This window comes from Perca flavescens, chromosome 10, assembly GCF_004354835.1.
Source record: "Perca flavescens isolate YP-PL-M2 chromosome 10, PFLA_1.0, whole genome shotgun sequence".
Lineage (NCBI taxonomy): Eukaryota > Metazoa > Chordata > Actinopteri > Perciformes > Percidae > Perca > Perca flavescens.
The window spans coordinates 32,268,046-32,294,298 of NC_041340.1; the positions used below are offsets into that span (position 1 = coordinate 32,268,046).

Consider the following 26,253-nt stretch of genomic DNA (forward strand, 5'->3'; position numbering starts at 1 on the left):
AGCCAGTTTAGTGTCATCTTGATAGGTCCCTAAAGGGTCAATCCAGGGTTTAACCAAAGTACGTCAGAAAAAAACAACAAAACGACAGGTGTATAAACTTAAAAAGGGGGTTAAAGTTATTCTACTACAGTACATCCACAGTTGCTCCAAGTGAATCAAGTTTGGTGCACAAGAAAATAAATATGAAATAGCCTAGTAGAGCTGGGCAATATATCGATATTATATTGATAACGTGATATGAGACTAGATATCGTCTTAGATTTTGGATATCGTAATATGGCATTAGTGGTGTCTTTTACTGGTTTTAAAGGCTGAATTACAGTTATGTCATTTTCTGAACTTACCAGACTGTTGTAACTGTTCTATTATTTGCCTTTACCCACTTAGTCATTATACCCACATTACTGATGATTATTTATCAAAAATCTTATTGCGTAAATATTTAATAAAAGCACCAACACTACAATATTGTTGCTGTATCGATATCGAGGTATTTGGTTAAAAATATCGTAATATTTGATTTTCTCCATACCGCCCAGCCCTATAGCCTAGCTATCTATTATGAACATTGACATAGCAACTCCTAGCTTAAACATGAGTGTAATTTGCGAGACGAGTACTGGAACATAATGTTACAGCATGAAGCCACGAGTAGGCATGTGGTTTTGAAGCGTTATGTTTTGTTTTTTTTAGCAATAAAGCCAAAAGCTAACAAGCTATCTCTCACCTTATCTCTTCGGCAGAATACATGCCAAACGACAAGCCCTCCAGTCGCCGCCATGGCACGTCTTTTCCAAACAACATTTTTTGGAGAATTAGCCAGACTTTGAGTCGCTTATTGATATAAATTCATGGCGTACAGTTAAAACCACATGCGAAGCAAAGTTGCTCCACTTCCACACGTGGGACTGGGACCGTCAGACCAAACGCAAAATTGGAGGGGAGACGCAAATACAGAGGACTATGCTTTTTCACAAACTTAGTGGATATTATACTTTTAAAATAAGCGATTTAACATTTAATTCGTAGCTTGCTCGATGTTAAGTGTGGACAAAGTGTAATATCTTTGCATAATACAGGGTGTTATTATTTTGTCTCCCCTTTTCTCAGCCCACATGGTTTCTCCCTCCCAGAAGCCTCCAGTTTGTAACAACATGGCGGCGCCCGGTAGGCACGTAGGGCATTATATCCAGAGAAACAGCCGGTTTTTGATACATAATTTCGAGCAGTTATGGGGTCACAGGTAAGACAGCTCTGTTTTAAAATAGAAAAGTATTAAGTCGACTTTATTGTCATTTCATTTGGGTTGTTACATGAGTCTTAAAGCTGCAGCTAGCATCATTTGACATGAGGTCATGTCTTCTGACGCTTAACGTTAAAGTTACATCACTGCAGTGCATGATTTGATAATTAGGCAGATGCGAGTTATTAGGCATGTAAACATGCATGTGTTTTACCTCAAAATATTTTATACGTTTATATTTGTCAGTTGAAAGAGCATAGGGCTTTTTCTAAAGCCCAAATGCTGTCTGTCAGTCACTCTCTCTGTAACGTTACACTCTGCCTTTTAGACTTTTGACATCATAGACTGTTAACATACATACAGTATCTCACAAAAGTGAGTACACCCCTCACATTTTAGTAAATATTTCATTATATCTTTTAATGGGACAACACTGAAGAAATTACACTTTGCTACAATGTGAAGTATTAAGTGTACAGCTTGTATAACCGTGTAAATGTGCTGTCCCCTCAAAATAACTCAACATACAGCCATTAATGTCTAAACCACTGGCAAAAAAAAGTCAGTACACCCCTATGTTAAATTCCCATATTTACTAAAATGTGAGGGGTGTACTCACTTGTGTGAGATACTTGGCCACGTCCTCCTTCAACATGTTTTATCTACTTAATATGGGATATATGAATTAACACAGCCTATCAGAGAACTGAAGTAGTCCGTTGTAAAGTGTACCTCCTTTTTAATTAATCACTTTTCCTCCCCCAAGGAGCTTTGGTTGGACTCCAGCTCTTCGACAACAAGTTGCAGAAGCTAATGAAGGTAATTTAGACTTTTTTTGGTCATGGCTGAAAACAGAAAATATCACTGTAAATTTCTTTTTTGAACTGCCTTAAAATATAAGCTGAGCCCAAGTGTAGTCATCCTCTGGGTGACTGCTTGAACTATACTTAAATGATAATAATATAAATACATGAATATTTTCTGTATTGCTAAAAAAAAAAAAAAAAAAAAATCCAAGAATGAATTGATCAAACTAACAACTGTTGTCTGTGTAATTGAATATATGGAGGATGTAGTTTTTTTTTCTCTGTTCGTTGTTGTTCAAAAACACAATCCCCACTGTTGCACAGGGTAAAATGTTTATACATGAAGTTTAAGACAATGACACTGTAGTTTATTTTGATTTGATCTAAAGCCTCTTTCCGACCAAGTAGTTACAGGAACGTAGTTATAGGAACAGTCCACTTCTAAACAGTTCTACTAACTACTCTCCCCCAAAACCAGTTTTGCCGTGGCCGTAGGAACAGGTAGGAGGGGTAAGGGAGTGACGCAAGCACGGCAACAGTCTTTATAGCGTCGTCACTTGACTTAAGCACCACATACAACACAACAATTTGCCTTATGAGTTAGCATACGTAGGCAAATTGCAACAGACAGTGAAGAATATGAACTGTTTGTGTTTCAGAAGTTGCTAGGTCACTAAGGGTTTCTATGTGGAAAAGGGAAAAGACCCTGCCCTGAAGTAGGAGCTGAAAGAGTTACAGCAACTGCGGTCAGAGTAACTTAATAATCCCCAAATTGGTCCAGTCGGAACACGAGAAAAAAAACGGTTCTAGGAACGTTATGTTCTAGGAACTGCAAAAATCCCTGCGGTCGGAAACATACATCATCCTGCCGCCATAAATCTACTCACTAGAGCAATGTGCATTAATCTGCAGCTGAAATTAGTCTCCAACAAATGCACCATTTACTCCAATAAGTCATAAGTAATGTTACTTGTGTCTGACTCTTTTAGGAAAAGATTCAGCCTTGTTAGCCTATTTTACCTGAGGAAGGTCTAAGACCGAAACGTTGTATTTTTCTAAATAAATTATTGCTTGCGTAATGGTCAGTGTGCGGGACTTTTTCTAAGCCTTGTTAGCCTAAAAAAACAAAAACTGAAACAAACTACACAATCATGACCCATTTTTAAAGATTTTCATCCTCAGCAAGAACAGCGAAAACAAATGGGCTTGAGGATAAGCAACAGACAGGGATTTGTTGACAATTAGAACTGAAATAATAATTGGATTTATTGTTGGCAAATGTCTAGATTTTAAAGAAATCCTGCCCCTCCCATTAACTACATCCAAGGCAAGGCGTTATTTATAATTGATTGTGATATATGAGCGATAAATCATATTAAAATCACACCTTTTTCCTGATGTCGTTGCAGAATCTACAGGCACTATTGTGATCCCCAGGAAGAAAACATGGTATGTGTCCATATTACTGTTGCATAACGTCTTAAAGTTTCATACAGTGCAGGTAATGCTGTGTACCTTATAGTCTGAGAAACTTCATTTACATAGAGCTTATTTAAATAGACCACCCAGTTTAAAATCCAGTCACTCAAGTATTTTAAGTTTGCATAAATGTCTTTTAACAAGACTCTTGATTAATGTTACTTCTTACTGAACAGGAGCAAGGAGGCAGTGCTGGAGGCTCTGGCTTCGACTGTCAGCAGGGTGAGAGCTCCTTCACATCTTTCTCTTGGTCTTTCTGTGTGGAGCGTTCGGTCTGTCTCTCCGTGTGTTACTCTTTATTTTATTTGTATTTTTCTCCTTCCAGGATCCGACAGCGTATTCCTACCAGTTCCAGGATGATCCTTACCTCTCTCCCAGGACCTCGTCTGAGTTTGTACGTCATAAATATGCTAAACTTCAAACTGACATTACTTTACTCAGCTGGCTGATTTAAGTTTTCTATTAGGGACCATTTTTACTTTGTAATGATTGTTTGAAAGGTTTTGTTTTTTCGATTTAGTTTCAGTCATTTTTGAATGGGCAGTTCATTTTGATCAGGTATTATTACAGATGTTGTGTCTCTTAAACATGTTATTTTACTCAAAAGAACTTTTTTCATCAACAAAATGATGAAAACTAAAATAAGACTTTTTCATGGTGGCTATTTTGACATAGCAGGAAGTACAGGTGTAATTAATGAAGATAATTAAGGCTGCATTTCATTTACATCAGCCGGTTCCAGGGCCCTGCCGTTAGTGTTATCAGTTCCACCTGTGGTGTTGAGAAAAAGGTCTATTCTTTTATATATATTTCCAGTTTATCCAAGTAGCCAAATTAATTTTGGTTACATTTCAGTAGATTGTAGTATTTCAGTTTATATCGTTGTTTTAACACCCTCTTGATATTTGTAATATCCCATTGAGAACACATTAAGATGTAGTCAAACCCAACGTCACTAACAATTCCATAAAGCCATACCGATGCAGACACAATGAATCTGTACTTACTGTTCAGATTGTATCCATAATCAAAGTCACAGGGCACAGTTGCAGTAATATACGGTTGAGACATGTTCACTGTCCGATTTCTTTGTAACTGATTATTCATCGTTGTCCCTCTCTCTGCAGAAGCTGTACTCTCTCTCTCAGGAGTCTGGCAGATCTGCAGCCAAATTTTTTGTCAACAGCAATTCCAAGTTCTTCACCAAAGATTTTGCTGAACCACATATACCAGTAAGAAACACACATACACTGAGTGAATACATAGAGGGGGCTGGAGAATGTATGTAATAAGGGGGGATTCAAAATCAAAACAGTCAACGCAGCTAAAACAGTTTAATCTGTAGCTTTTACTCTAATAGCAAACATCTTGTGGGGTTTCACTTCAATATTTAAAATTTGTGTGTGTGTGTGTAGTGTCTGATGCCAGAGACTGTGTCACTGCTCCTCGAGGAGCAGAGTGAGGAAGCACTAAAGGAACGAATCAACTTGAGGAAAGTGACAGCTGCTGTTGACATGTATGATCAACTACTGCAAGCTGGTGAGAACACAGACACAGACACACATTCATATTTTCTATTTTAGGAATGTGGCTCCATCAACTACTTCAATTCTTCTAGGCACAGCAGTCTCTATGGAAACGACCCATGAATTGTTAGACCTGATCTGTCTGTACTGTGACAGAGACCCTGTCCAGGAGGGAGAACCACAGCCAGAGGACATGGTGAGTCATCCCTGATTTAAAAAAATAAATAAATAAAAAACTCAGAGTGATGGTCAGAGACAGGTAAAGAGTGACACAATAAGTGCTGCAACCAACAACTATTTAATTATCAATTACCTGCCAGTTATTTTCTCGTTTCATTGTGTATTGTCTATAAAATGTCAGAAAATGGGGCGCCCGGATAGCTCAGTTGGTAGAGTGGGCGGCCATATATATAGAGGTTTACTCCTCGATGCAGCGGGCTTGGGTTCGACTCCGACCTGCGGCCCTTCGCTGCATGTCATTCCCCCTTTACTACCCTTTAATGTATTCAGCTGTCCTGTCAATAAAGACCTAAAAATGCTCAAAAAATAATCTTAAAAAAACCCAAATTGTCTATCAGAGTTTCCCAGAGTCCAAGATCTTCAAGTGTTGTGTTTTGTCCAACCAACAGTCCAAAAATATAACCCCCAAAAATATTCAGTTCAGTTCAAGACTAAAGAAACCTGCAAATAATTACATTGGAGAAGCTGGAACCAGAGAATTTTTTTTCTTTGAAAAACAAAATGGCTCAAAACATTTAAGCGATTATTAAAAAAAATACAAAATTTCGACAACATTCCACTTTCAGGATTGCTCCAGTGCCGCTGGAAATTCCGCCGGATGTGCCTCTTTTCGACCGGGTGTCAGTTACCTTGCGCTCTATGAGGACTGTGGTTAAGTGCTCCTCAGATCTCTGCTGGCTAGACTCCAATCTGAGTTTTCTGTTCCACGACTTAAACAACTTTTGAACGTACACACGTTCCACCAAAACAACTTCCTTCCCCAAGGCTATTTTGCAGCGCCACAGGGGCTCCGTCCGGCGCTTGGCACCACCCAAGAGGATTGTGATTAGTTTAAAGAAATGGCAATAAACCAGGCCACGTTTTTCTCCCATGCCGGAATGCTGTGTGGACTAGCCAGACCCCTCCTCCGCAGCGCTGAGGAGGAAGGTCTGGCAAAGGGAGACTATAAAAATACTAACTGCGATCAATCATCGATTGTTCATCAATATCAATCATCAATAATTGATCAACTCAAAGTTGTTTTTTTTGCTGCAACAAGTAAAAGAATACATCGGCCACATCCAGCTGGAGACCTTAGACATCATTTAAATGCTGCAGTATATACTGTATGCATGCTTACTTTTGTATGTCTTTGTGTGTTTTCAGGAAGAGTCAGGAGAGGAGGTGAAGAAAAGGAAAGGGAGGTTCCGCCGGGCTTCAGACTTCCTGAGGTTCACCTGGAGAGAAAACAACAACGCCGAGAGAATCTTTAACCTGCTGCCGGAAAGAGACACCCGGTGTTACTCTGCTCTGATCAGAGGCATGGTGAAGGTATGAACACGTTCATTCAGTCATGATGTCGATGCTACTGGAGGTGCAGCGGAACCACTGGTTGGTTCTTGTATTGCGTAGGGATTGTTGTGGCAGTAAAATGGTAACTTTGGTGCATAGACTGTAGATTAAGTGCATATGTTTGTCTGTCTCTCCGCAGCATGGAGCCTACGCAAAGGCCTTCAGCATGTACACAGACATGCTTAACAACCGAATGACCGGTGAGTTTTAATTGCCCATTGATTGTAGTATACGAACACAACTTTGAAGGTAATATTTGCAGTAGAAGTTGAATTGATATCTTTGACATGTACAGCTTTTTCATAATTTTCTTTCTTCTTTGCTTTAAAACTCTGGTTAATACAAAGTACAGTATCCAGGTCATTTGAATTGAAAAATTTATTTTTATTTCAAAAAGTGGTTACAGATTTGTGTTGTGATGCTTTTTTATTTGAATTTAACAGTGAAAGTGATATTGTGTTGAGAACGTAGTGTAGCGTCACCTAAATATACGCATGTGACCTCTAGTACACAGACATTAGGCATTTTGTGCCTTCACTATTAGTTTATTGTGTTCGTTTGATCTTCCTTAATATAAGTATGTTCAATTGAAAATGCAGCATGTTGGTTTTGGCCATGTGTATTGCTGCCAGTTTAGGCGTTATTCTTGAAAGTACCATTAGATGGTGCCAAAATTCTAGAAATTAAATTCCACCCTCTTAAAATCTGCAGACAACACATTCATCTTGACTATTATTGGCTTGTTAGCATCCTGTTCCTTCCCTGTTGAAGTTTCTACGTACTGGAACTAAATGTCTATGCACGGATCCCTTACCGCGTAATTTAGCCCCGAGAAAAAAATCTCTATTATGACTGACATTAAAATAATGTGTTATGACATTCATTGTCTGTATGTATTTGTTCATGTTTTACAAAGGGTTTAACCTGAGCTAAGCCATACAACACTGATAGCAGTTATATCACATTCATACAGGGCCAGTATTATATATATATATATGTATATGTATATGTGTATATGTATATATGTATATGTATGTTAGCAGTGGGAATCACCAGAGGCCTCACGATACGATATCATTACGATACTTATGTCACGATACGATATTATTGCGATTTTAAACATATTGCAATATTATTATTTTTTATGCACTGTTATCGGATAAGGGTGGAAAAAAAATATCAATTCTTAGATGCATCGGGATTCTCTCTAGAACGTTCATAATCGATTAAAAAAAAAAAAAAAAAAAAAAGATGGATTTTTATTTCAAAGTTACTGTCTCCAGACAAGTACAAATCAGAAAACAGAGTGACGCAAAGAGGATGGGATAATGGACAACAACTTAGAGTTTAGGCAAAAGTGCAGAAAAAAAAACACACGAAAATGGCAAAAAGGAAAAAAAATTAAATGTTGTGTGTGTATATATACACATGATCTAATAAGACATACATAAAATAATTAGGCAAAACACATATAGGCTGTTCATCTACTTTATCACATTACATCTGACACCTTCATGTTCTAAGAAGCCAATTCTCCACCTTTAAACATGACTGAGCCTCTGACATGGAAGATTACTGGGAGAGAAGGTGACTTTCACAAGCATGTTTAAGGCTGAAGCATGGAAGGACTACAAAAATAAAAACCTCAGTAGAATGTAAATGTTTCATTAAAACTTATACTGTATATGTCAAAATCTAAGCGTGTCCAGGAAATGATTAAACAAACTCTTGAGTAGCAAACTCAGATTTATATATATATATATATTTTTAAAAATCACGCATTGAAATGTACATAAAAAAATAATTGTTGCATCGATAATCGGTTTAGAATCGAAGCGTTGGCCTCTGAATTGGAATCGAATCGTGAGGTGCCAAGAGATTCCCACCCCTATTATCGCATCGGTACTTGGTATCAGTATGTATATATTGGGACATCTGTACCAATAACTCAACCTTGTGTCTCCAGCTGACGTGCACATCTTCAACGCTCTGATGTCAGCAGCTCCAGATGTCCGAGATAAATACAACGAGAGATGGGACCTCATCGCTGTAAGTATCCCTCTGTTCCAGAGCTTTGGTACACGTCTTAAGAACACATCACCAGGTTTCCTCGTAAAATAATCTTTTAGTGTCATTAAAAATGCATTTGCCTTTGCTCTACACTGTTTATTTAAATTGCCACGTTCTAAAATAAGTAAATAATTTTTTTCAGATTAATAAAATAAAAATGTTTAATATTAATCGATGAATTGATCAATAAAAAATCTGTTATGAATTAAATACTCATATGAATAAGTAACCACTTTACAGCACATACAAATATTTATTTTCTATCTTTTCTTTAATAGAACATTTTGCCCAGAACATAGAAAATCTTTTGAACAGATAATGGCTCACTATAAAATAGAACTATATAAATTACTCCTGGTGTGGGAAATTCACACACATCTAAAGTGCAATGTTAGAACCATTTCCTTCTCTTCACATCCAATATCCAACAAAAAAAATTAGATTTTAGTTTTTGGTGTCGTCCCACTTTTTCCTTGCAGGTGTTGCATATTGCAAACTTGTTATCTTCTGCACACACGCTGAAGAATTTCCAAACCGCTGAGACGTTGCAGGTTAATTCACGATGTTCCCTACATGACCCGACACGCGCTTTACACCGCGAGCGGGTACGCGCGACACACGGCGGCGAAGTTGAGAGAAAGGAAAAAGAGACTGTGCTGTCGCGTCTGTGTGTGCGTGCGTCCTTGAGAACTGTAACTCGTATAACTTGTGTTGTCGGTTAATTGTAGCGTTGACCGGCATGAAATCGGCTTATGTCGGACTGACCTGCCGGTCGCCGGTCATGGCCCAGCACGTGAAAACCGGCCAATTCCGTTCACCGGCCGGTCTATATTTCATCTCTAGCAAGAATGCCAGGTCAGCATCGGATTGTCTCCGTTCTCGCCATTCTGAAAACGCAGGTCCGATGTTCACTCGTGTCTGAGTCCTCGCTCGGTCAGTCTGCCGTTTCTTCTTTCTCTGTTCATGCGACAATGCTTTCCAAGCTTTCTGCTTCTTTTTTTTCCGGCTCAGCCGTGACGATATGGTGAAAAACTGCATCGCTACCTTGTTCTTATAGCTATCCGGTTCCTGGATGTGTGCAGCGCCGTAAAATAATTCGTTACATGGCGAGACCTGATATCACGCGATACTTCCTGACGCTGAGGCTGCCGGCTCGCCGGCCCAAAGTTGCAAGGGTGGTTGTTCCGCTCACAGGCGCTAGGGGGAAGCGAAACGACCAACATTCAACCCCAAAAAAGTCCTATAGCCATTCCAATGACTCCAAAGCTGTTCAGTTAAGGTAAATTGAGCTTAAAAAAAACTGCATAGAGCGTTAGAGCGTTCGCCCCATGTTGGCTGAGTCCTGCAACAGTGCGGGTTCGAATCCGACCTGCTGCCCTTCGCTGTGTGACATCCCTCCATCTCTCTCTCCCTCTTTCATGTCTATCCACTGTCTCCTTTAATGTGGCAAGATAGCATTTCTCTCTATTGTGAGATTGTTTAAACCTCCAGATGTGTGTGTCTCTCGGTCTGCAGGAGCTGTTGAACCAGATGAGTCAACAGAAAGTTCAGCCCAACCTGCTCACCTTCAACAGCGTTCTCAAAGCTCTGAGGCGCTGTGGCTCCCTGGCAAAAACACAAGCTCTACACACTCTGAATGAGATGAAGGCTGTGGGAATAGGTTACTAACACACACGCATGCATGCACGCGCGCACACACACGGGTACAGTAGTAAAATCAAGATCAGTGTGTTTTGCTCGGACAGAAAATCATTCATTTACAATAAGAGAATTCGTTACAGATGTATCGTTGCATTTCAAGTGTTGCATACTGTAACTTAGCCTAGTTTGTATGTCTCTAGAGCCAAGCCAGGTTTGGCAGCATGGTGGCCCAATGGTTAGCACTGTGGCCTCACAGCAAGAAGGTTGTGTGTTCGAATCCAGGACGTTCTGGGGCCTTTCTGTGTGGAGTTTGCATGTTCTCCCCATGTTTGCGTGGGTTTCCACCAGGTGCTCCGGTTTCCCCCACCATCAAAACCATGTACTAGGTTCTCTCCTTGATCAAGGCACTGGCTCAGATCTGGAGTTGGTCCCCGGGCGCTGTCATTGGTTTCCCACTGCTCCCTTCAGGGATGGGTTAAATGCAGAGAATGAATTTCGCTACATGTACGTGTATATGACAAATAAAGTACCTTTACCTTTACTGTGTCAAGAGGTTGTATCAGCAACGAACGTAACAATAATTTATATTTATATAGCGCATTTCATAAAATCCAAGGACGGGTTAGGGTTTCAGATAGGGGCATGATATAGCGATATGAAGTTGCGCAATATTATATCGATAAGTATGCAGTATATTGTGGAGCGCTACGTCCCGTCCGTTGGCTGTGTGGCTTAGTTGTGTTTGATTTAGAGCCCGATTGAAACGCTATAATGATCATCATTTCATCGGCCAGTTACCTTGCCACTTGCACATGTTAGTACACGTCAGCACACGGGTCCACTACAAGAAAAACCCTATGTAGCGTAACACGTGTGTGCATATTTTGACAGAGTGACCGTGTAAGTGAAGAAATAGATAACGAGACAACAAAACGGAACGAATAAGCGAATTGATGCGTTTTCACATAACTTTTGTAATTTTACATGTTTAAAAAAATATCTAAATTAATATCGGTATCGCAATATTCATAATCGATATCGCAATATCACATTTTATTAATATTGTGCAACCCTAGTTTCAGACACATTTAAAAGTTACATTAAGTTACTTAAAACGTTTGTGTCTGCATGTGTGTGTTCAGCTCCCAGCCTGGCCTCCTTCGACCACATCCTGGCAGTCTTTTCCAAAGCAGGTAAACGGAGTGAGATGTTACATTACATTTGAACATCACCTGCATAGTCTTTGGTGCCGTCTGTATGCTGAATTGTATTAGGTGGTTTTGTTTCCTCTCCAGCCTCCTCTGGCCAGGGCAACACCGACATTTTACAGGAAGTGATGTCAGAGCTGGCAGGAACCAGCTTCACCTGCCAGGACCCCAATGACGGTATGTTGCTGTGGATTTGTGTTGAGTTCATAATCCCAAATTTGGGAAATAAAACGTTGTAATTTTGTTTAAAATGCAACGCAAGACATCTTTATCCATTTGCATGTGGCTTTTAATGCATATTTTGTATTCTCTCTTTTTCTTTCCAGTTCTATTCTTCTCGAGCGCAATGAGAATAGTAAGTCTTTTTTTTATTACTTGTATTGTTTAAATATTTATCACAAATGAATTTCTCCAAAGTGAGGTCCTTTTTATTAGAACTATGACAGTTTTAAGTTAAGAGTTTACTTCAGCTCTTTGTTTTTTCAAAAAGCACTTATGTTTCTTTGCCCAGTTTTGGATTTACACAAGGGTTAAAATAGTTGTTGAAATATGAATCACACCTGCCACTTAACATCCAAGTCAATCAATCCTGCCTTCCTTTTTTAATTCCACATATCTATAAACTATAATTAGCTATTTTCCATCAGATGTCGACTGGCTTGGACAGCTTTTAGCTATTCTTAGATACCATTTAAATTGTTACTGGCTTTTTAAGGGTTTTCAAAATGCTAGTCATAAAGGGACAGTTCACCCCAATATGGGGTGGCAGTAGCTCAGTCCGTGGGGAGTTGGGTTGGGAACCGGAGGTTCGCTGGTTCAAGTCCCGGTACGGACGACGTGTGGATTGACAGCTGCCTTCCTGGGCACTGCCAAGGTGCTCTTGAGCAAGGCACCGTACATCAATTTGTGCATGAATAGTTCCTGAGCATGTGTGTATTTCAGGCCTGTGTGTAGTGATTTCTAACAAACAGAGTGTGAATTTTAATTTCCACACTGGGGATCAATAAAAAGTATACATTTAATAAACAATCTAAAATACATATTTTTGACTCTTACCTGTAGTGCTCTTAATAGACTGTTTTGGTGTGAGTTGCCCAGTGTTGGAGATATCTGCTGTAGAGATGTCTGCTGTCTCTCCGTTTATAATAGAACTAGATGGCACTCAGCTCGTGGTGCTATAGGACAAAGAGCACTCCTGGGCGAGAGGCTCGTGCTCGTAACAGCGTGACATGTAAACATTAATGGCGCCCTCCCCAGCTGAGCTGTACTGTTAGCTAGCTCAGGTGAGCTAGTAGTATCGGTTAGCTATAAACTAATCTCAACAATGTTGCACCTTGAGGAAAACATCCATTAGCTTCGGCTTCCTTTTGCGCAGTGATACAGAAGTAGTCTGGCTATCACCAGACCAAGCTCAATCTTTTAAGATGGAACATGCAGTCTGGGGAGTCTGCTCTGTATTTTCTACTGCACAAGAGGCGTGATCAACATATTTCAAATGACTCTGTACGCAATTGGATAGTCCTTCAACCAATCAGACCAACGATCCGGGGTGACGTAGCAGCGAAAGCAGCATCAATGGGTTGCTGCGCTTCAGAGACCGCCATGTTGAATAGCTACAGTAGATAATAGATAATCGTACAGGTTTCCAGCCTGAGCTGCAGGGCGAAATCTAATCGCCCGGCAGATCGGGCTGGGTTTACCAAGTCTGGTTGGGAGGTGTAGTTGGGTAGAAAATAGTTCCTACATGAACCTACTCACAACCAGGTCTGTGGATCATCTTGAGTAACCGGGTAATGATTGGGTCATTGCTGATGAGTTTTTTTTGGTGCTTTGAGCCAAGTGCCATCATATTCATATTCCATTATATTAGAGAGAAGGTAGACAGCTCTACGGCCGATATCTCCAACACTGAGCAACTCGCACCGAAACAAAAATATAAATAGATAAATAGCACTACGGGGCAGAAGTGTCCTTGGGCAAGACACTGAACCCCAAGTTGCTCCCTGGCCAGCACCTTGCAAGGCGGTGTGTGTGAATGACAGGCAAGATGTAAAGAGCTTTGTCCGATAAGGTAGAAAGGCACTATATAAATGCAGACCATTTGCCATTTTTGGATGAACTTTCCCTTTCAATTTGTCTTGAAACATGCAGATAACCTGATCCCGTGTCACCCCATTCATTGTCAATTTGGAGCAGGTGCCCATCTGTTTGTCCACCTAACCTGTTTTTTTCTCTGCCTGTTTTTATCATAACAGTGTCTGGATAATAAAGATTTGGAGCTGGGTTATAAGGTCCACAGTCTAGTAGAACAGGGGGAGAACTGGAGGCTTCTGGGAGATCCCTACCAACAGAGTATTTACTAGTAAGTAAAAACCTTCCATCAACGTAAAACACATCCCCTGTACCTCCCTATATATATTTTATCCTATATTCATTCTATCTGGCCTCAAGGTGGCAGGAAACAGCAAGGAGGATGTGGAAGATGTTGGTCAATTAATAAACCACATTCATACATTATACAACATATGTACAGCCTTAACGCAGCCTGAAACCTGAAATCTGGTGATTTAGATCCAATTATGTATATATATATATATATATATATTTCCACGTTTTGTCCTACGTAAGTGGACCTCTCCTTTCCTCTCTCCTCTCCAGTGGTCGCTTCTTCAACCTGCTGTGTATGATGGAGCACATTGACGTGGTGTTGAAGTGGTACAGACGGCTCATTCCCTCGGTTAGTACATCTCCGCATCTCTCTTCCTGTTCAACTCTGCTACTCCAGACAGCATCATGTCTTATTTGACCCTTCAGTAACACCTTTTAAGATATTACAAGCCACAGCTGGTACTTCACTGTGTCTAGGGCTGGGCGATATGGAGAAAATCAAATATCACGATATATATTGATATTATATCGATATCGTGATATGAGACTAGATATCGTCTTAGGTTTTGGATATAGAAATATCGTAATATGACATAAGTGTTGTCTTTTCCTGATTTTTAAAGGCTGCATTACCGTAAAGTGATGTCATTTTCTGAACCTACCAAACTGTTGTAACTGTTCTATTATTTGCCTTTACCCACTTAGTCATTATATCCACATTACTGATGATTATTTATCAAAAATCTCATTGTGTAAATATTTTGTGAAAGCACCAATAGTCAACACTACAATATCGTTGGGTGTATCGATATCGAGGTATTTGGTCAAAAATATCGTGATATTTGATTTTCTCCATATCGCCCAGCCCTAGTTTAACCACAGGTTGGCCGTGATTTAACTCTTGGGGCCCTATTTTAACGATCTGAAACACAAGTATCAAAGGCGAAACGGAAGTAGCTTTGTGGGTGGATCTGATAAAGGAGTCTTGCGCCCGACGAAAAAATAAAATGGGTTGGTCTGAAGTAGCTAGGTGTGGTTTGGGCGTAACGTGCAATAAACCAATCAGAGCGTCATCTCACATTCCCTTTAAGAGCAGGTGCGCTTGTTCCATGGCGGATTGCTATTATGACGGCGGATTTGCCTGGCGCACGCCAACGGGAGCTGTCCGGGATGCGGCAAAGTAATATCCTCTACTCGCATCTCCTCAAGTCTGGAGAGAATTGTTGCAGCCATAGAGCGTGGGCCTCCAAACGCACCACCTGCACCTGTTGTACCCCTTCCTCCTCCCCCCACTCCATCTCCGTGCACCCGCTCCACCAGGAGCGCATCGCGCATTGCCACTCCTGGACAAGATTCCACAGGAGTGTCCTATCCCGCTGTAGTTCAACATCACGTCTCCTTAAGTCCTCTAATATTTCCTCATTTATGTCATCAACACATCCATGATTCATGGAAATGTTGTGTAAAACTCAACAAGCCACAAAGAATGCTGCGACTTTTTGAGGACTGTACTGTAAAGTGCCTCCTGATCTATCCAAACACCTGAAGCGCATTTTCAGTAAGATTTTTCTTTGTAATTATGTATGGTTTGCAAAAATGGGAACTCCTGCGTCCGTGTAGATGAGAGAAGCAAGGTGTATGCGGTTGTGCACACGCTACATTATGGCCAAGCATGCGCCCCTAAAATAGCATCTGAATAACGCGCTACTGACTTTAGACTAGCGCTACCGACTTTAGACTAGCGCCACTGACTTTAGACCAGGTTTTTCCTGGTCTGTGGCGGAATTGTTTTCTGAAACTGCAAAATAGCACCAGGGAACGTTTGCGCCTGAACACGCCCCCTCTTTTCGCTGAACCGCCCCGGGCAGCGCAAGTTCATTTCCTAATTTACCGACATGCGTCTGTGGAGGGAAAAGTCTGCTGTGCGTCGGGTGCAAAATAGGAATGATACATGCGTCGGTGTACAAAGTCTATTGCGCTGTGTGCAAGATAGGGCCCTTGGACTTAAAGGCTTGTCACATAGACTTCTCTAAGTTGTCTTGCATAAAGGTGGGATAGTCTTGATCTAGCATGTTTGAATTTTCGCCTCAGTAATCTCCTCAGGAGAAAGTGAGATGGATAATGAATGATCTAACTTATTATTGCCCTGGCTTTATGGGAATTAACTTTTGATTATGTTGTGTGTTTCCAGTTGTACTACCCGAACCCTCAGGGACTGAGGGACCTGCTGCAGGCTCTGGACACAGACAGTCGCCTGGACTTGCTGCCCACTATATGGAAGGGTTAGTTTAAGATAATGTTATGTTTACAGAACTCTAATATCACTCCGTACACATCTCAAAAATCGGACCCCTAGTTTATGACAAAAGTTGGTTTACATTTTTAGAAACGCTGCCCCTTTACATTTCACTCCAAAGAGCCTTTTAAGCGACAAAAACGCTACTACATTTTCATTTTTTAAGCAACATTTTGAGACAACAACTATTTCTGTCAAGTTTTAGCTCCAGTAGCAGAACTAATCTCCGTCCATATTAACATGACTGACGACGCATATCACATGACAACACTGGGCTTGCGAGTGCCGGTGTGAACAGGAAGCAGATTGTCTGACGTAACTCTGCGGTTGAAAATCATCATAAAATTTATAAGTTGAAAATACAGAAAACACTTTGGAGAAAGAACAATGCAAACACCAGACCAGGGATTTATTTGCTTGGGCTGACGGCGAGGTGGAACGGTTACAGAAAGGTTTGTAAGCCTACCTAACCGATAAGAGCAGTGTTTCCAAATGTCTCTGTTTCGGGGCTCAGAAACACTGTAGTAGCGTGGCGTAAACATAGCAAAAGATATTAGTTTTTTTTTAACCAAAATGTTAACGTAGCCTTAAAGGACAATTCCAGTGCAAAATGAACCGAGGGGTTATGACGTGTACCGAGTCGACCGTTCTCTGGGACATGTTTTCATGCTAATCGAATGTGTATTTAGCTTGAAACAAGCTAGCGTGAAACAGTGATGTTTACATGCGGGCACCGTCTTGAAAAACAGTCATGAACTCTACTGTCTTTATAATCTATCTTTTTAATAAACTGTCTGTACACTTACAAAACTCTCAATGCTTCGGTTTAAATGTAGGGACCCTCATTATGCTACCGTTGAAGTGTGGTGCTATTTTGAGCCTTGATAGTGGTATTAAATAGCGATTTACCCTCGGCCCGAAAGGTAACGTTGGCAGCTAATCACTGGTTCGCGCTAGCTTGTTTCAAGCTAAATACACATTGGATTAGCATGAAAACATATCCCAGAGAACAGTCGACTCGGTACACATATGTTATTAACCCCTTGGTTCATTTTGCGCCGGAATTGTCCTTTAAGCGTGACCTATGCCTCTGTGTTAAATCGACGCTGTGGGTACATACATAGCTACGTGGACACATGGACTCTACACCGGACCCTATGCCGTAGCCTGACGTGCACCTCTCGAAAAATAACTACATGTTGCGACCAAGCCACGTCGCTCGGCTGTGGCTTGGTAGCGTTGCATTCGCCCCCAACTCATTTCCGGGTTCTCCTTCTCTGTAAACAACATGAAATCAAGGAAAGGGCTAACTTTTCCTGCAACAGCTTTCTGACCGTGGTCAGAAAGCACAGGGGAGACACTTTGTTTCTCTCACTATGCCTCTAGAGACGGTACTCACTCTGAAGCTAACCCCCCCCCCCACACACACACACACACACACACACACACACACACACACACGCCGGCTCTGCTATTAAAGAGGTCGATGCACACACCACGCACAAGTACAAACTTCAGGCCACTTAACGTAGGTTACTGTCGTACTCTAATCTGTTTTCCAGATATCCGGACTCTGGGTCATGATAATAAGTCTGATCTGGTGGAGGAGCTGCTCACCCTGATGGCCAGAGACAGACACGGTCCTGAGGTCAGTAAGGCGTGGACAATGATGAGAGATGGGAGAAAGTAAAGCATAGGAGATATATAATGTGTTTGTTTGTGTGTGTGTGTAGGTTCAGGAGGCTTTTGCAGTGTGTGCTCTGGATGTAAAGAGTGTGTTTGACGGAGACCGAGGGAGGCACAGTCTGGAGTGGAGCACCTCCGCCCTCTCACACATCACCTCCCTGCTGCTGCGAGCCAACAAGAGCCAACAGGCCTGGTAGGAGAGACCGCTGTATATCTGTCTGTCTGTCTGTCAGTCCATTTTAACACGAGAGCTTTTACTGTAGTCCGACTTGACTCATCCACTGCCAAATGATGTTAAAATGAAATGCATCTGACTTCTCCTCCTGTCTATGTGCGTCTGCAGGGAGATGCTGCAGCTCTTCAAAACCAAGAACAGAGTTCCTGAGTAAGAAATCCATTTTGTCAATGGACACACTCTTTAAACAGCATTCACGTTACCACAGAGGTCTAATTTATTACATAATTTCACATATAAACAGAAAGTGTTGCTGGTAAAAACTACCATCATAGGAAATTGTATAATGACATCATCTAACTGGTAATAACACATAGAAAAGAAATGGAATTTTCATTGGCTCCATTATCTCAAACTTGTCGGTAAACATGCCACTAGAACGAGGTAATCAAATGTAATTTTATATTCATACAAATAGTTAAGCATCACATTCACTAATGTAAATGACTCTGGATGCCACTGTTCCAACAGATAAAACAAGTTGTCGGATTGACGTGTAATCCCATTTTAGCACTACTTCTGACACGGCACACATTTGGTTATTTTCCAGGGAGGGGCTCTTAGAGGACTTCCTGTCGATGTATCACAGCGCCGGCTCTTCCCAGAGAGCAGTGGAGCTGGTTCAGCTGTCTGCATCCTTCTGTCTGTCTGCAACGCCAAGACTGGCGAAACGAACACTGGCCGAATTTAATCTGACCGAGGAACAAAGGTGAGGAGGAGAGAACTATAGAATGACAAAAGGAAATGTGTCATCTTGGATAACGGGTGAAACAGGAATAATTGAAGAAAAGCTGTCATTTGTGTTGATTTTACCATCAATGAATGACAGGAAGAAAGAGTTTTTTAAATAAAAGTTGTTTCACTCTTGGGTTGATCACTGCCATTTAACAAACGCCAGGGGCCTGTTTCACAAAGATAGATTTAGGCGATTTTAAGTAGGATTAATTAGCTGATCAATTCTGGGTAAATTAAGATGGTTTCAAACTAAAAAAAGCAACAACATCACCCTGCTCTGCTCCGTGCACTCAAGCTGAAATAGTTTGGTATGTAATGTATTTTCTGAAATAATTCAACCGTCACGAGGACACATTTATTGTGAAAATTTAGCAAAGACGTAACGATGCGGAAAAACTTTCCAGTAGCGTAAAATCTCAGGGCAGTGCAGACCTGTTGCAGAGCTGACACTGTGGCAGGGATCAGTGCCCGTAATAAGTCATCGCTCAGGCTACAGACTCCCTGTCATCACTGCCGGATATTCCCATCAGGTTACTGCGATCTCTAAAAACTCTTTCCCTTCTCATTGTTTGCTTCACAACATGTTAGCAAACCAAAAATGATGAACCACGTTTTTCTCTGCTTTTGTTTTTTTGACACTTTGTGCCACTGGTCAGCAGGTGTCACTAATTGTTACCGTGGAAACATGCATCCCTATCTTGCACCCAGCGCAGCGCGGCACAAAGCCAGACGCAGGTGTCTTTGCTATTTTAAGACCAACGTTGTTTCTTGTTTCCTGTCCAGCGCCTGCGTCGTTTAAATATCAAATGCACCTGCGCCAATCTTTGTGCCCATGGGCGTGCTGGTCTTACAGGGAGGTGTGTTCAGGTGCATTCTTGGCGTATTGCTATCTTGAGGCAGCGGGAAGTGATCGCGCCATTGACCAACAAAAACCTGGTCTAAAGTCAATAACACAGCATTTCATTGTTATTTTAATAGCAAATTAGTAAAATGCTCCTAGGCTTATGCACAGCCCAGGCACACTATGCTTGTTACACACACACAGGGAAGCGCAGCAGCACACACACATGTAAAAAGATTACAAATAAAAATATTACGGTGCAAATCCTCCATCATAATAGCAATGCGCCGAGGTCCAAACGCGCCTGGCTTTTAAAGGGAATGGGAGATGACCCTCTGATTAGTTTATTGCATGTTACGCCCAAAACACATCTATGAATTAATGAAGACACTAAGAACAACCTTTTTGAACCATGCACCCGGCGCATGGACCCTTTTTTCCACCGTCAAACGAGCAAAAGTGGATTTGGTCACGCCCTAAACGCACCTGCGCCGCGCGCTTAGATCCCTAAAATAGGGCCCTAGGTGTCTAACTAAGCATTTGGCACATCGAAGAGCATAATTAAGACTGGCCTGACACTACAGACCAGTCTAAAATATCTTTGTGAGACTGGCCCCAGAGCTTTGGCGCACTGTATTATTGCCCTCCAGAGTCCCCTCTGTGGAGACGGCAGGTGTGATGGATGAACAAATTAACAACCGCAAAACGAACATTGCTTTGAAGCCCTCAGGGACAAAAACTAAGAAGAGTAGTCTTTCTGTTAGAACTGTAAGGATGTTTTCATCCACAGTAGCTCCACACTGTACCCTGTCCAGAAGAGAAGCATTTTAGAATAGTGTAATAGATGTTTAGATTTTAGTTTAATTGCAGTGCTGGGAAACTACAGAGGAAAAGGATTGTTTAGCATTTGAACTGACTATGAAATGATGTGTATTTATTTTTCTGAATGCCTTTTTTCAGACACTTGTTTTTCTGTCCCATGTAGAGCCGTATTATCTGAACTGGAGTCTACGGAAGAGCCCTCTGACTGAAAGAGGCAATAGTGGGTGAACCACTACGACGCCGATCCATTAATTCAAACATTTCCCATATTGTGTCTAGTGTACTTGTTTCGTTATCTATGTAATAAAAATATGTCACATAAAATGTAAACCTGTTAAAATGCTGTCTTTGGTGTGTCAGCTAGAGGCCACTATTTCTCCTTAGTAGTAGTCACTTTACAGGTTATGCAACAATGGGCCTCAAGCAACAACATTCTCCTAATACGTTTCTAACCATCCAAATCTGCTCTCACCCAAGTGTGCTGAATGATGAATCCCACTTGATCATAATTGTTTATTAGGTAACGCCCCCTAAACACTGTAGGCAGGTGTTGTGTGCAAATAGTCTGGCACATGCCCAAGAATAGAAACACCAGCAGTCGTGAAATCAACATACAGGTAAACTAAAAAACAAGGGTGCCTGGGTAGCTCACCTGGGAGAGCGTGCGCCCATATATAGAGTTTTTCTTCTCGATGCAGCGGCTGCGGGTTCGAATCCGACCTGCGTCCCTTTGCTGCACATCATTCCCCCTCTCTCTCCCCTTTCACATCTTCAGCTGTCCTATCAAATAAAGGCCCAAAAAAGAATCTTAAAAAAAATGCAACCTGCACAAACAAAACAATAATCTAATATATAAATATAATACTCATAATCATCTAAATTTGATTATGATATTCATGCATTTTCATGCAACTGCATTTTTTTTTAATGTGCCTCAAGTATAAAACCTATGTTTGGGTTGGACAAACAATTTGTGGACTAACAACCAGATGTTTGTTTCTCTGTAGAGTGCTCTCCACCACTCGTGAATTTTGCCTTACCAAAAAAGAGCAAAAAGAAAATATCTGTGAATCCCAGAAATCGATGGGTACTAGCAAAATAAGAACAAATCGTGGATATGAAAATACATTTGAGGAGATTTGTTCGTATATCGCTTCCTGCATGTGTCATATTTTACACTTTCTTTCCCACTTTTTATGCATTAGATGATTATTTTCAGCCAAGCAAAACACGATTGTGAAATTCCCCTATTGTGACCATGGATGGGGGAATTTGTATTTTCTGCAGAATCCATGACCATAAAAAAAATGTGGCTTGGTGGCCAGGTTGGCTCAGTGGTAGAGCAGGCGCACAATGTACTGAGAGGTTTATGCCTCGACGCAGAGGTCCAGGGATTGACTCCAACATGTGACTATTTCCTGCGTGTCATCCCCCTCTCTCTCCCCTCTCAACGGCACATTTCTCTTGGTGATAAAGGACGAACTTCCTCATATCACTGATGAGCTACTTCCTCAAAGTGCTGTGTCATATTTAAGGAGTCTGGATTTTCTGTTCAGACATTTCAGCGTCCCATTTTATCCATATAGACCTCCAGCAGGTTCAGATAAACAGAAAGTTTGTGTGTGTGTGCGTGTGTACATCCAGGTATGCAAATCTGTGAGTGTTTTTGAAGACTTGAGGATTTTACGGACAGCATGTCTAGACAAGACAGGTGCCAGAAGAGTGTGTGTTTGTGTGTGTCACAACTTAATTACAACATCACTCCAGCCTTTTAAAGCTGAACCACCGCTTTATAATACAATTTAGGTCAAAGTTGAATTACATACATAATAAGGCATAGTTAATTGTGTTCATTGTGTTAAAGTATTGCCATAATTACAGCATTGATAGTATAAATGCATACAGGGGAAACATTGGTATCAAGTCTGTGGGTGTGTGTGTGTGCAAGCCTGAACAGGTGTGTGCCTCAATCATATACATGGTTTGTTTTTAGACCAATCATCAGCCGAGTTGCCTGTTGACCATATAAGGACTAATGTGGGCTAAAGTGAGAGGAGTGGAGTGTGTGTGTGTGTGTGTGTGTGTGTGTGGGGGGGTCGGATGGGTGTGGTCTGGGGAATTGCTCTCCAGAGGACCTGCCTCAAGCCACGCACACTCTCTGATACAAATATACTCCCTGTTACACACTGATGAACACACCATTGTTGCATTTCAAACTTCGCACACAACCTTTCAAAACGCCACTGTTTTCTTTTTTCACCTGCCCAAGATTGAGGGAAAACACACACGCACATACACACGCACACACACACACACAATTGGAGAGTTGTCAGACAAAAACAGTATAACGGTATTTTCCCTTTCCCAGTTTAGGAAGAAATATCCTAAAATAATGCTATTAATCATTAATCAAATAAACTCCAGTTGGAGAGGATAAGCAAGTGCTAATGGCAGTGGTGGGAAAAAAAACTAAAAAGGACACCAGCTGCATGGGGTGGGTCACCAGTGTGCAGAAGGTTATTCTCACTAATGTTTTTTTTTCCTACTGGAAGGCACCCTGGAGGGCACTTTTTTCTCCATTTTAGGACTTATTAGAGGGCAATTCATCTTGTTTTCTCCACTAGAAGGGCACTATAGAGGGCACTTCCTTATGTATTCTCCATTTAAGGGCACTATGGAGGATACTTTTTTACTCTTTTTTTTCCATTGGAAGGGTACCCTGATGGGCACTTCATGATGTGTACTCCAATGAAGAACACACATTAGAGCACTTCTGTTCACCTGTTTTCTCCACTGGAACGGCATCTTGAAAAAACATGTTTTTCTACTTTTAAGGGCACACTATAGAAGACTTTCTTTACTGAAAGGACCCCCTGGAGGGCACTTCATCATATGTTTTCTCCTTTTAAGGGCCCACTAGAGGACACTTCATCACTTTTTCTTTACTGAAAGGACCCCCCGGAGGGCACTTCATCAGGTTATTCCATTAAAGGGGACCTAGAGGACACTTCATCAGGTTGTCTTCACTGGAAGGGCACCCTAGAGGGCACTGCATCTTTATTTCTCCACTAAAAAGACAACCGGGTGGGCTCTTCATCATATTTTTTTTTCCATTTAAGGGCAGCCTAGAGGGCACACCATCATGTTTTCTCCATTTATGGGCACAATAGAGGTCACTTCATCACGTTTTCTTCATTGGAAGGGTGCCCTAGAGGGCACATCATTGTGTTTTCTCCATTTATGGGCACAATAGAGGGCACTTCATCACGTTTTTTGTCATTGAAAGGGTGCGCATTAGGGCACATCATCATGGTTTCTCTGTTTAAGGTCACCCTATAGGGCACTTATACCCATTTTCTTCACTGGAAGGGCACCCTGTAGGATACTACATCATGTTTCTTCTACCATAGTGGCATCCAAGATGCATGTCAGCCTGCACAACCCCCCCCCAAGCTAAGTCCACCTGGTGGCTAGCAGAAAGGGCAGAAAGAGATGTCGATGAAAGTAGATGAAAGGGGTATTACTGAAATTCTGAACTCAAGCAGAATAGCTGTATATCTCTGTGGAGAAGAAAAAGAAGAAAAGAAGGTTGGCAAGCCAAACTGCACATAGTAGCACAATCTACCTACAACAAGATGTCATGGTCATTAACAGCTATAACTGGCATCAAGCAATGCTAATCCCACACACTGGAAAGAGCAAAAGATGAAAAGTCATATTGGCTTGAGGTCTGGCCTCACAACACATATATACACAGTATATAGCTTTCTGTCTCAATAACCACTTCCCACAGTCCTTTTACACCCACCAATAGTGTGTTACATCCTCTAATCACAGAAGTGCCATGCACTGTAATCACTCGGCTACCAATGTAAAAACATTGGCACTTTAGGTTCTTTTAAGTCAATCTTAAATACATTGTCCTACTGTTGTGAATATACGGCTAGAGCACCAAATGTGGATTAATATGTGACTGAAAATAGTCCCCAAAAAATGCATTGTTTACAGTCTCGCTTTGCCAGACCTTCCTCCACAGCGCTGGGCAGGAGGGTCTGGCTAGTCAACACAGCATTCCGGGATGGGAGAAAAACATGCTCTTGTTTAAACCAATCACAATCGTCTTGGGCGGTGCAAAGCGCCGGACTGAGCCGCGGTGCCGCTGTAAAATAGTCTCGGGAAGGAACTTGTTTTGGTGGAACGTGTGTACGTTCAAAGGTTGTTTTATTCGTGCATTACTATACAAAGAAACCGGAAGGTAATGGGACATCCGGCCGAAAAGAGGGACGTCCAGCAGAATTATCGGAGCAATCCCGGAAGTGGAACATCGTGGATATAGACTGCAGTTAGAGTAACTTTCGCTAAAAAAAGACTCCAGTGCCCAGTTGTTTTAGGAAATGAAAGTGTATATTTGTAACTCCTATTTTAAAGATTTACACGTGCAGTAGGAACCAATGGCCTTGGGCCTGAGTGCCACTGACAGGGTAGGAAAGTCTTAAAAGGTCCAATGTGTAAGAATTTCTCTCATCTAGTGTTGAGATCATATATCGCAATCAACTCTCTTGCGCCACGCAGTTCAAAGAGCGTATTACAGCTACGGTAGCCTTCACGCTTTAAAAAGCCGGTCTCTTGCTCTTTTCAATATCCTTTTGTTGTTTTCTGGGCGAAAAAGAAGACTCTTGTTCCTGAAATTTGGATTTTGAATACGTGTGGTCCTCCATGTTTCCTTCTTCAAACTTGCCGGGGCCGGGAAGCTACGATACCCATTAGCAGCATTAGCAGCAGCTGTGAGTTTATCATGTGACAGTGAAAACGCGAAAGGCGAAGCAATATGTCCTGTATATCCCTTACCGTCTAACGTATTTCAAGATGGTGCATGAATATGGAGAGTCTACCCCAGTTCATGCGAATGCAAATGTAAAATGTCAAGCCAAAAGGAATCCTTGGAATTGATGGTGGCGGTAAATATTCACGAAAAAGGACAAGTTTGTGAAGGGGCAACACAGATTTTGGTAATGAACAACTAAACACGTTACACACCGGACCTTTAAGTAGTTGAGAAATGGACTATCAGAGTTTTGGGTTTTGGAGTCATCTAAGGTTAATTCAATTTGGGCTAAATTGTCATCTGATAAGACATTGTACAGACAGTGTTCATAGCAGTGTTATGTAGCTTAATAGTTAACTAATGTTTACCTTGGTAAACACACCACAAATAAACATGCGTACTTGCACGCAGTTTTATAGAATATTAAAATAGATGGGAGTCGCACAGTATCAGCTTGTTCAGTGTTTCTGTGTGTGTGTGTGTGTTGGTTTATGAGTCATACAAGCATGTGTTTTAAAGGGTCCTGCCAAAACTGCACACAATGGTCAGTCTATTAGTGTGTCCTTCTTACTCGCTGTATCTGCCCTGTCTGTGGCTCTTTCTGTCTGTTTTCTTCCTATCCCTGTCTGTCTCCCACATACTGCCGAGAGGGAAGAGGAGCAGCCAACAATAGTGAATTGGCCAATAGTTTATTTGGCTTGTTGACATACTATCAGTTATCACATGAGCCAGTGGTCAGCTTGCAGCCTCAGTTAAAGCACCAGCACACAAAATCCAAGGTCCTTCTGTTGCCGTGTTCACACGTGTTCAATTTAACATTTGACTAATGATTAGTCATTGAAAATATGGTGTCTTCTCAGGACCATGTGGACAGACTGAT

General features: G+C 41.4%; 2 protein-coding genes across 4 annotated transcripts in view; one reads left to right on the forward strand and one right to left on the reverse strand.

Moving 5' to 3' along the window:
- Nucleotides 1-1,119, reverse strand: part of polr1a (RNA polymerase I subunit A) — a 60,841-nt gene extending 59,722 nt beyond the window's left edge. The window contains 1 exon segment of the mRNA XM_028589979.1: nt 728-1,119. Coding sequence (XP_028445780.1) covers nt 728-804 — 77 coding nt within the window. The 5' untranslated portion in view covers nt 805-1,119.
- ptcd3 (pentatricopeptide repeat domain 3) lies at nt 860-20,876 on the forward strand. Of its 3 annotated transcripts, XM_028589982.1 has the most exons (24): nt 860-982; nt 1,111-1,243; nt 2,010-2,062; nt 3,459-3,498; nt 3,705-3,750; nt 3,854-3,922; nt 4,656-4,760; nt 4,944-5,067; nt 5,147-5,250; nt 6,441-6,605; nt 6,766-6,826; nt 8,593-8,675; nt 10,212-10,356; nt 11,480-11,530; nt 11,612-11,722; nt 11,872-11,900; nt 13,801-13,907; nt 14,204-14,282; nt 16,125-16,215; nt 17,792-17,877; nt 17,963-18,108; nt 18,259-18,300; nt 18,701-18,859; nt 20,712-20,876. In XM_028589982.1, the coding sequence occupies exons 1-24, from the start codon at nt 964-966 to the stop codon at nt 20,755-20,757; spliced, it is 2,094 nt and encodes a 697-aa protein (XP_028445783.1). In that variant the 5' UTR covers nt 860-963; the 3' UTR covers nt 20,758-20,876. The 3 variants fall into 3 exon arrangements, with proteins under 3 accessions (XP_028445783.1, XP_028445781.1, XP_028445782.1); XM_028589980.1 differs by lacking the exon at nt 860-982 and having other exon boundaries at nt 11,633-11,722; XM_028589981.1 differs by lacking the exons at nt 860-982; nt 20,712-20,876 and having other exon boundaries at nt 18,701-18,863.
- The last annotated feature ends 5,377 nt before the right edge of the window (nt 20,877-26,253 follow it).